This window comes from Protopterus annectens, chromosome 1.part1 (genome assembly GCF_019279795.1).
Source record: "Protopterus annectens isolate FY-2018-M chromosome 1.part1, PAN1.0, whole genome shotgun sequence".
In the NCBI taxonomy this organism is placed as follows: domain Eukaryota; kingdom Metazoa; phylum Chordata; order Ceratodontiformes; family Protopteridae; genus Protopterus; species Protopterus annectens.
This window is the reverse complement of record NC_056726.1, coordinates 171,063,238-171,074,991: the sequence shown is the minus strand read 5'-3', so window position 1 is coordinate 171,074,991 and position 11,754 is coordinate 171,063,238. Positions and strand designations below refer to the sequence as shown.

The 11,754-nt window shown below is 40.7% G+C and overlaps 1 protein-coding gene across 5 annotated transcripts in view; it reads right to left on the bottom strand.

Annotated features, from left to right (window-relative positions):
• Positions 1-3,132: 3,132 nt before the first annotated feature.
• Positions 3,133-11,754, bottom strand: part of LOC122804204 (activating transcription factor 7 interacting protein) — a 758,747-nt gene continuing 750,125 nt past the window's right edge. For all 5 annotated transcript variants that reach the window (XM_044073945.1, XM_044073934.1, XM_044073906.1 and 2 more), the window contains one exon: positions 3,133-5,347. In XM_044073945.1, coding sequence (XP_043929880.1) covers positions 4,931-5,347 — 417 coding nt within the window. In that variant the 3' untranslated portion in view covers positions 3,133-4,930. The remainder of the gene's footprint in view (positions 5,348-11,754) is intronic.

Sequence of the window (11,754 nt, the reverse complement as noted above, 5' to 3'; positions counted from 1 at the left end):
CAGCATGAGTCACACTTCTTGAATCCGGACACTTTAGTATCCTTGGACATGTTACCACACACACACCAAGGTTAAGCACGCACGCACGCACACACACACACACACACACACACACACACACACACGAGCAAAAAAAAAAAAAAGTTAGCAGGTATAACTAATTAAACACTATAAACTATACAGCTAACACACACTGAAACCAAGTAAAATCTACTACTACAGACACTACCTAAAAAATATATATATATATATATATATATATATATATATATATTTTACAACTAGAAAAAGACAGAAAAGGGTTAGCCTCTAAATTAAACGGCTACCACGAAAGGAAGGGAAGGGGAAAACTTCTAAGTAAAACGAGTTTTTAAGAAAAACAGGAGGGATAGATGCTATTTAGGTGAATATAGCTAGGGAAATAGTACGCCTAATAAATTAGGTACACTATAAAGAAAAATATCTAGAAAAATTGAAAAATACAATAAAGTATATGAGCCTGAGCCAGTAAGACAACCTCGCAGTCTGAAGCGGCAAACGAGATCTGGGAAACTAGCGCTAGGCATCATGGGATATGGGGTAGCCTTGAGCCAGCAAACCGATCTCGAGCTATTGAAGATGGCCGAGTCGGAGCCGAGGATCGGCTCCAATCCCAACCAGCAAGAATGAAGGCGAGATAGACAACTTAACATCTGATGTTCAGACTTCATACCCTTCAGAAAATGCATGCCAATGAAAGAGCTGTTACTTTATCAACATTCTAACTTTATAACAGCAATACTTAAAATAAGTCCCTGAATTTGGGCCTTTGCCACCCATTAATTCTGGCTTTGTCCAGAATTCCTGAGATCAGAAGTTGAGAGGTATGGGCACAGACAGAAGCTGCAGAGTAAGCTTATGAATCTAAATGCAACTGGAAAACATGACTTATTTTTATGGTCTTATTTTACCATGTGCCACTTTTCCTTTCACTATGCTAATTTCATTGACAAATGTGCTAATTTCATTGACCAGACTGTGAGGATTCCAGCTGGTGGAGGTCCTGAGTTGATGTGTGGGTGGGGTGGAGGTGACAATGAATATATTTTGGAGAAGAATCACCTCAAAAGAAATACACACTTTTCTCACGCATGTACACAAAATACAATCATGCCAAAACAAAAGTCAGTAGAACGGACAGCTCGTTCCTTGTTTCCTGAACGCATACTGATTTCTATTCACCAAGTCCTGAAATGCATACAATAAAAAATATCCTGCATGATGCAGGCCAATTCATGGATTTATTTTATTTGAGTTATGTCTCTGTGTGTCTTAAAAAAATAACTTGAGCAATAACTAAAAGTCAATTGTATCTACTAAGAGACTAAAAGGATATTATACAGAACTGGATATTAAATATACTCCACAAAAGGAGAAACATTTCAAAGACTTTGGAGAAATTTGAAATTAGTTTTCTACCACTTTAAATATGGGGTGTAAAAACATTTGAGATCCTACCCTGAATGTTAACTTAACACAATGAAGTTAACTTATGTATTCATCTTTAAGACATTTGCACACAGTACTGTCACAGCAATGACATTCTCAAAGCCTTAAAAAGGAAAACTACTAATATTTCAGTTTCCTAAAGCCTCTGTAGCGATAGCAGTTTGTTTCTTTCGGCTTTTCCCAGTTAGGGGTCGCCACAGCGGAACTCCGGTCTGCTAATGATTGGCAGTAGATTTTGACGTGCTGGCTTGCCGGGCCTAACGCACAACCTTCAACGAAGGAACGCCCATTCACGCATGTCGCTACACAGAAGATGCTCTAACTGAGAATTGAACGGGCAATGTCCAACTGTGAGGCGACAAGTAGCGATAGCAGTAAATTACTAAAATGAAGTAAAAGGTTGCAGAAGATTCAATAATCAAGGGTACAAGAATACTCCAAAATAGGGTTGCCACCTTTACAGATGCCCAAAGTGGGGCATTTTTTTCTGGAAACATGACATTTTACAGGACAAACCATATATGCACAACTACTGAAAAGGAACTAACTTCACTGTTTTGTCAATATAAAGGCCTATTGAAATAGCTTTTGTGTTGCTTAAGGAGTTTCATATATTTAGGTGTTTCAGATACAAAATAACTGCTTTATGCAAATGTTTAAGAAAACTTGGGAAATTTTTTTTTCCCTAAAAACTCAGGACATTTGTTATTTACAGATATTTTTTTCCCTCGGGACACAACTGCCCAAATAAAGACTGCATTTCAAATGACTAAGAACTTGCCATACATAGATCAGATCATTAGGTTATGTCAGTAACAAAGAATTCGTAACTGTAATTTCTACAAATCAGCACTGTCTAGATCTGCTGGCATACAGAGATGAAGCCCTGACAACGACCCAGGTGACCCAAGTATAATTAGTGGCTTGAGTGCATTTTGGAACTAGTGTGGGGGAGAAAAGGAATGATAAAACTTAAACCTGCTTACTTCTATTCAGAAGGGGGAGGTGTGTCTGCTCTGAGCACATACTGTGCAGACTGTGGATCACAAAGATGTGATAATCTTTAGGGAGGAAGGGGGCATGGCCAGTTGAACACATCATATGAAGGCGTGGTATGCATTACAAAGGCTCAGTGCATGCCAACTGCTTGAATGCAAACTAGTATTTATGCAAGGGAAGTCAGGGATAAAAGGAAACACCCTAATCCTTCCCTTAAACTATGGTAAAACTGTTGGTATGTTCCAACCTTGCCTCCCCCAAGGGAACAAATGACCTACAAGAATCTCGACTAGGGGGAAAGAATGGGTTAAGAGAATGACTGGGGGGGGGGGTAAAATAAGCTCAATGGTCTGCAGAAAGCTTCTATCAGCATCATAATGGAATGGTTTCATACCACTCAGATTTTTGCACTTCATAATAATGCCTCAGCTCCAACTTCAAAATACCTGTGCAATCTAACAGCTACTGACCAACACATTTGTATAAGCAAAAAAGACATCCATGCATTCCAGGTCATTCATACCACATTAATCTAGTTTTAAGTTTAAAAAATCTTGACAGGCAGGTTACTCCCAATTACTGAAGAGTTTATATTATTGCAAAAATAAAGACTAGAGTATCAGCAGAAATAAAGCATAAACAAAATTTAAAAAGTTTAACTTTAATACTTTAAGCAGTGAAACACTGGGCAAATACTTCTCCGAACAAGCACAATTTGACTTTTAAGGGAAATTGTTGTCCTTAAAAATGTTTTGCAACAGACGCAAGCCCGACAAATTATAAATTAGGTCAAACAGTGCCACACTGTGGCTAAATGACTCACTACACTTCTTTGCAAAGACGCTCTCCAAGCTGCTGAACGAAGTGCAAAACTGAGATCCACTGCTCCTTGGATACAGTGCTGTTTAAGAACTGGAATAAATAATACAAGAACTAACATGTAAACAGAGGTGTGACAAAAAAGCAGTGGCCACTTTAACTGATGGTATTAATGTATACTGTAAAGAATGCTGATAAGAAAATACAAAGAGGGGTTTTGCACAGGTCTAAACTTGCAATTTCAGATAAATAACTACTTAATTAAAGCTTGTACCTTATAAAAAGACTACATACAATGTTGACTTATATACTCCCTTAAATTCTTCACTCAAGGTTAAATTGCCAAAGCTTTTATATATACATATGAACAAATAATCTCAATTCATTTTAAAACTAAAGATGGGAAAATATACAAACATCAGACTGTTCTTCCTGCAGAACCAAAATGGTTCAAAGGAAAGCTGCACTATAATCTCCTTACCAAATATATATCCCACTTGAATATGCGGAAAGCTACCTGTATGCTTAACTAGCATAAAATAAACCAAGGGTTCTGTAACTTTGATCTGACAGCAAAGCATACCAACCACCATGTGCCCTGCTAAAGGATGCTAAGTCAGGCACAGAATTATGTAAAGTAAACAGTACAAACTTGCAGTACACTGGTGCTGTACTTTCAGTTACTGAACTCTTGCACACAAGATACGTCTTCCAACATTAATCTGAAACAGAAAGCACCATGGATAAGGGGGTATACAGGCACCTCTACAATGAAATATGTAAAATAATCCCTGTTTTCCCACTATTTTGTATCTAATTCTACAGCAGCATGGAAAAATATTAATTTTAGTCAGCAATTTGAGCTGGAGTAATACAACAAATACTATCAAATATACTTGAAGAGCTCTGTTTAAATTTACTTAGGCTAGAAAAAAATTTACTGTTAAGGCCGCAACTAAACACATGGAGGAAAAAAATTACACAGATCAATGCTTAAAATGAAACAAACATAACAGAACAGGGATTAAGGATTATGGAATATTCTTTTGTTTGAAACTAACACTTTACTCAAGCTTACAGTGTGTTAAATTTTATGTGGCTACTGTAAAACAGTATAAGAATTTCCCAGTGGCTGAATAAAAATTACATCTCTATTACGTATAGTCTCTCAAAAAAAAAAAAAAAAAAAAAAAAAAGAAGTGTCAGTCACCAGTATGAAAGGTTGGGCATCAGAAACAGTAGTAATTCCTGCATATTCCATTAACTCCATCAGTGCTTAAGTTCATCACTTTATCCTTTACACAAATGCTTTCCAAGCTTTGAAACCAATGAAAACATTCTTTAGAACATCCTCTGATAAGGCATGAAACATGCATGACCAATGCAGCAGTGTTTTTGGGGAAAATATTTTAACATCACTGAGAAGCCCTCGTGCTACGCAGGAACATGTGTGATCTCTCAACAGACCTCCACATTCATTTGGTTATAAATCAATGTAGTGTTTAAGAACTCAACCTTTTTTTCAGATTAATTTACAGTCAGTCTCATGCATTTATGTTAGAAAAGTAGTCACAAGTTTTTTTTTTTTTCTTAAAAAAAAAATAGAGGCTTTGTAAGCCTTCGTTTAACTGTTTTGTGTGGATATCACATCAGTTGACTGAGGATCACAAAAAGGTCCAAATCGTCCATAAATATCTTTTGCACGGACTGCAAAGTAATACTTGCTTCCTGACACAAACTGGGTCAGTGTACAGGCCATAGGAAGTGGCAAGGCTTTAACTTCTCCAATCTTCTTCCATTGAGAAGGAACAGTGGCACTGGGATCCTCATGGTAAGCGTACAAATGGTAGCTATCTACAGCAGCACAACTGCGATCAACCTCTAGAACACTCCAAGACAAAACAATTCCATTCTGACTCTGAACCCGTGCTAACTTCAGGTGAGGTTTCTGAGGTAGAGAGGTACTGGCTGCTTCTGGAGGGAGACGTGCTGGCTGTGGTGCTTCAGGAAGTGGTGCTGGATGAACAGGACGTGTAGGTTCCTGAAAAGAAGGATAAAAAAACTCACAAAACCTCAAGAAGCAATGTATCTATCACAAAAGCCTTTAACATTACAATCATGAAAAAAACACATACTGTTGCATCTGTAAAGACTGTACTGCTACATTACAACTTGTATATTTATGTCCTCTCATCAATAACAGCATTCCAAGCATTAATTTCTCCCAACAATGGTAGATACAAACGACTGTCAGAAAGAAAACATCAGAATACGAAGGTATAGAAAAGGGCTGAAGGTCTTATTACACAGGAGAACATGCCAAAAATATTTCCCATGATCCAGCACATGCAAATGCATTAGAAGCATCATTTCATTGAAGGATATCCAAACTATCCCACTGGTTTAAATTCCTGTGCCTTTAAACAGTGGTGGTACATCACTACTGTAAACTGCTACCACTCACGGATGTTCTGCTAAAGGCCCACAATGTACAAATAACTGTTCCCAGGGTAATCCAGAAACTAATAGCAGTTACCTATAAGTTTCTCAACAGCCAGCATTAGTATAGCTTGGTAGGTAGAATAATTAGGTACAAACAACCTGTATTATGCAAACCAGAACTTCACTCCCAAAAAACAGCTGGTCTATTGTGCAATACATTCCACCAGTCATTTGTTACTTTGGTTTACAGCAAACCATAACTTATTTTTAGAGCAGACTCAAAGGCTCTCAAATCCCCCTCCCCATGCCCCAGAGTCAATAAGCATCTGTCCTTGCCAAATGTTGACTAGCACATGGAGTATAATGCAGCAATAAATGTTAGAAATATGACAGAAAATAAGGGAGAATGTCAGAGAAAGCTACCCAACCGGAAATGAACACATCCTGCACTGCAGTCCAATTGTTTTGTTAGTATGGGAACACATACATTAAAATGAATTGCCAGTGAGATTGATTGAAACACAAAACACTGAGAAAAAACAAGTGTTTACCATTAATCGCCACTAAAATAATTGAAAAAAGTTATCACAAATGTAAAATCAACATGTCACATTTGCAATTGCCAAGATAAAAGCAAAAAAGTACAGTGGAGTAAAATCTTAGCAAAACAGTTTATGTCCTTCTCTTCTTCTTTAGAAAAGGGATCCCCTGCCAAGGGCAGCCCTGACATCCAGCCAGTATACCAAAACCTTAGATTTTATAGATGTCGTACATCACATGTATGCTCCCACCTCAAGGCGTAGGGCACAAAGGTGATGGACTGACATACATACCTCTGAACTGAAAAGTCCCCAGAGGAACAGTCATTCCTACGATTTAGGAGGAATATATGCATCCACAAGGAGACAAAAAAAAAATTCCAGACCAAGAAAACAGAAGAAAAAGTGCAAATCAGAAAGGGGAGGAGGGAGGAAGAGACTACTACAACAGTCAAGAGAAGGACATCTACTGTTATGGTAAGATTTTACACAACTGTACTATGTCCTTCCATATCACTGTTGCAGTATTCTTTACAAAAACGCAAGAGGAAACTTGAGGGAAGGAAGGCACAGAGAAACCCTCAGGAAACCCATGCAAAACAGCTCTGGCAAAGCCAGCTCTTGCTCTGGAAACAACATCCAACTCATGCTCAGTGAAGGTAAGGACAGAGGTTCAGGTAGCAGCCTCAGGGATGGAATTGGTGTCCAAACTTTTGAAAAAAGCATGAGAGGAAGCAACAGCTCAAGTAGAATGAGCCTTTACAGTGGTAGAAAGACACTTTCCACGAAAGGAATAACGAAAGGAAATGGCCTTAGATATCCAGGAGGAAATGGCTTGCTTAGAAACAGCCAAATCTAGAAATATGGGATGAAAAGAAATAAAAAGTTGCTCAGACTTGTGAATGGCCTTAGTCTTATTAATCTGAGCAGTCTACGCAAATCCAAAGGTGAAGGCAAATTAAAAAACTGATTAACAACTCATTGACCACATTGGGCACAAAAGAAAAATTAGTACAAAGAGACACTCTGTCCCCCAGAAAAACACAGAAAGGAGGAACATCCAGAAGAGCCTGGAGTTCAGAAAATCTCTTAGCTGAAGTAAGGGCCAAAAGAAGAACAGTCTTCCAAGTACAATGTTGCAAGGAGGCCGAAGGAGCAGGCTCAAAATGAGCTTGAGTCAATTCTCAAAAACAAAACTAAGATCCCAGGAAGGTAGACTAGGCTTCCTAGGATACCTGATATGAAGGATACCTTTAAGAAACTGCTTGACTTCAAACCTACAGGCAAGAGGAGAGGTCAATGGCAGACAAGTAGAAATAGCCGAAAGGTGAGCTTTAACAGAAGAATATGCTAACCCATCATGGAGCAATTTACACAAATGAAAGAGAACCAGAGAGATCCCCACAGAAAATAGATCCTGGTTAACAGAAAGGCACCAGAGAGAAAATCTCTTCCATTTGGACAAGTATAATTTCCTGGTAGTGGGTTTCCTGGCCTCCAGCAGAACCCTAAGCACATTCTCACAAAAAAGGTGCATATGGATGGCACAGTGGTGCAGCGGAGGGGTTGTCACCTCACAGCAAGAGGATTTCTGGTTCGATTCTTGGCTGGAGTGCCTTCTGTGCAGTCTGCATGTCCTCCCTACATTCATGTGGGGTTCCTCCAGGTGCTCTGGTTTCCTCCCATGTTTCAAAGACATGCATCTAGAGCATTTCTCCCTGGGCCTCCGCTGAAAACTGGCTTGGTTCCAAGTTGGACTTTCCCAATAAATAAATGTTAAATAAATAAATAAATAAATGGGACCAAAACCCTATCACCCACAGTGTCAGTTGAAAAGTGGACAAGTTGGGGATGGATTAGGGAACCCTTCTCTTGTGTGAGAAGGTCCACCCTGTGAGATAACTTGTGATTGCCCCTGGCTAAATGAAGAAGGGGAAACCAATGCTGTCTGGGCCAAAAGGGAATAACCAGCATGATTTTGGAAGAGTATTGCTTTATCCTGAGCAGGATCATCTGAAACACAGGAAAATGAGGGAAGGGTGTAGAGAAACACCTCCTTCCAAGGAAAAGATACGGCATCCACCTTCCAAGCCAGAGTACTTGTAACTCTGGTGCAAAAAGAAAGGAACTTGCCTGTTCACAGGGGAGGCAACAAGATCTGTGTGTCCAGAAACACATCTCTGTGAAGTATCCATTCATGAGCCTATGTACTGGACGTGCTCAGAGAGTCTGCCACTATATTTTGCTCTGAAGGAACGTATACAGCCTGAAGAATCACTTGATACTGGACAGCCAGATCCCAGACCTGAGGTGACAGTCTGCAAAGAAGGTAGCTCCATGTCCCCCTGCTTGTTGATATACCACATCACTGTAGCATTGCCTGTGAAGATTGCGAGAGGCCCTGGAAGAAGGAGGGAATGGAAAGTCTGAAGAGCTAAAAGGAGAGCTCTTAACTCCTTTATGTTGATGTGATCTGACCTCTAATGAGGAGGCCATAGACCCTGGACCTTGAGTAAACCAAAGACAGCTCTCCAACCCCTGTCTGAAGCATTAGAAAAAGTTCCTGAGAAGGGATTGGGGGGGGGGGTGAAAGGGAAGTCCTGGGTTGACAAAAAGCTGATAAATCCACCACTGAAGCTCGAGTTTAAGGCATGGAAGGAGAGGAACCAAAAAAATCCAGTGGATGACAGTGTTGAAGCTACACTGACTTTAAGAACCACTGTAGCTTTCTCATATGGAGTCTGGCCAGATGCAGCATACTAATGGTAGAGTGGCCATGAACCCTAAAACCCATTGAAAATCCCTGGCTGTGACTGAAGCCAGAGAAAAAACTGATTAGAAAAGGTGAGCTTTGGGAGGAGGCAGGGATGCCAGCATGGGAATGGTCTGGATCCTGCAACAGAGAAACACATGATCCTTAGAAGGAACCAGGACTGACTTCTTAACATTTACGGCAAACCCCAGGCATTGTAAGAGACAAATCACAAACCGGAGGCACTGAAGTAAGACCTCGGGGGATGAAGCCTAAATGAGCAGGTCTTCCAGTTAAAGAAAGATCTGAACCCCTCTCATCCCACAAAAGGCAATGACAGGAGTGAGGCATTTGGTGAATACCCCTAGGGCAGTAGACAGCTGAAAGGGCAAATCAGAGAACTGCAAATGCAAGGAAAAAACAGAGAAATGTAAACACTTCCTGAACAGGTGATGAACTGGGATGTGAAGGCAAGCATCCTTGAGGTCCGGGGATACTAAGAAAGCCTGTGGAAGAAGAAGAGGAAACAGGGTGTGAAGAGACAACATCCAAAAGGAAGTGACCTTCAAGAAGGTGTTGAGCTGATAAAGATCTAGAATGAGTCTCCAGGTGCCCTCCTTCCTGGGGACCAGAAACATCCAGGGATAAACCCCTTACCTTCCTGGCTGAAGGCATGAGTGTCCTGTGCCAAAAGGCCCTGAACCAATTCTTAAAATAGAGGAAGCTGTTCCTGAGGAGGTTGAGGGATGCTCAGAAAATGAGAAAGATTTCCACACCATGAAGTATCCCTTGTGGATGATGGACAGAACCCATGGGGCTTGAGTGACCCATAACCAATTGGGAATGGACAGGGAAAGACAAAGGGATAAGGCAACCTGACCGAAGGAAAAGGGAAGCAAAATGTCAGATAGAACCTGGTTTGTCTTGAAAAGAAGGGTTCTGAGAAGTAGGAATCTGAGTAGACTTAGGAGACATGCACCTATTACCCTTCTTACCTTTAGGAGAAGGGTAAGGCTGCCTACAGGCAAAAGCAAATTTGGAGAGATGAGTCCTCTGGAATTTAGGAATAGGAGATGCAAAACTATGTTTCAGATCCTGCATGGCCTTGCCTTTATCCTGGAGACACTTAAAGAGTTCAGAGCAGCAGAACTAAATTTAGCCTTAATAACATGAGGTAAGAGCTGAAGACTAAGCCAAAAATAAAGTCTCAAAACAGAACCAAAGGCAGCAGCCCTAGAGGAGGCATCAGCTGCATCATAACTACATTTAATACAGTGGTGGGCCACTTGACAGGTAGAACCCAGTACAGAAAGGTCTCTGACCTTTCTGTACTGGGATCTACCTTTCTGTACTGGGCCATTTGACAGGTAGAACCCAGTACAGAAAGGTCAAAAACCTTCCCTTCTGAATGAGGGAGATCTGAGATTGCCTGAGAAGCTTGAGAAAGAAGTGCTAAAACATATGGTCATAAGGGTCTGGTAATTAACAGCCCGAAAAGACAGGGTGGCAGCAGTATACACCTTTTTTTCCTACATGTTCCAAAAAGACATTTGTACAAGAACGTACAATCAGGTACCTTGTAAAAGCTATCAGGTTTCTTAGAGGCTGGAGGTTGAGAATTGGGGGGGGGGGCAAATAGGTTGCTGAAAAGGTACCTAGAAGGGTAGCCAAGACTGAAGGTACAGCACAGGGCTCAGGGGATCCCATCTGGAGGGGTTCATAACACCATTTTTTGAATACCAGAAACCTGAGAACAGTCTCATTTGATATATTCCATCATATGACAGACAGTGTCCCCAAAGGACAGTTCTTCCAAGGGAAACTCTGGACTAATAGAATGTTTTTCCTCAGATCCATAATCCAAAGAAGGGATATGGAAGGAATATGCCAATTACTCTTCTTCAGAATCTAGATCCTCTTCTGAGGATTTCTGGTCTCTGGGCCTCTTAAGGAGAGTAGATGACCAAGTAGGAGCAGGCAAAGATGCTCCTCAGTGAAGTTTTTAGGCCATTAAGGAATTAAACAACCCCTGGGCAAAATCCTGACATTCACACTGGGGACCTTTAGTAGCAGGAGTAACATGCTTGGTTTTCTGTTTTTTTCTTTTGAGAGACATCTGCCCAAAAAAGACCTTAGGAAGTTTGGACCCTTGCCTACATTCAACCAATGTAGTAGGAATCTCGTCCCAAACTAAGACTTGCGGTTCCCCCTTGGTCCTTAAGAAATAATCAGCTGAGGTTCCCCCTCAACATCTGGAGCGGACATTTGCAGAGTCTCTTAGGACATGAGAGAAGTCGGATAAATGTCGGCCTATGACAGGGCCACAGCAGAGGAATCCGAAACAATTGGGTGATCCTCTGGGCTTTCACCAACCTTGATAGAGACGTCAGCAGGAGGTGGGAAACCAGTTGAATCAGACCTGAGCTTTTGGCCTTTTTCTTGGCAAGCAGCTGACCTTTGGGATAGGAAGATTCCACCATAGCACACTGCTCCAGCACTTTAAGAAGTTGGTTATTCTTGTAAATCGACAAGGAGGACAGATGACTACATAAGGTTTTAGGGACAAACACTTGGCAGACAGAAAACTGCGTATGGCTGTAAGAAGCACCAAAACAGAAAAGACACTGTTCGTGACCATCTTTATGGGGAATCTGCCTCCCACACTGACCCTTTCTGGATGACAAGTAAACTCACAAAAATAAAAGTGAAAAAAGA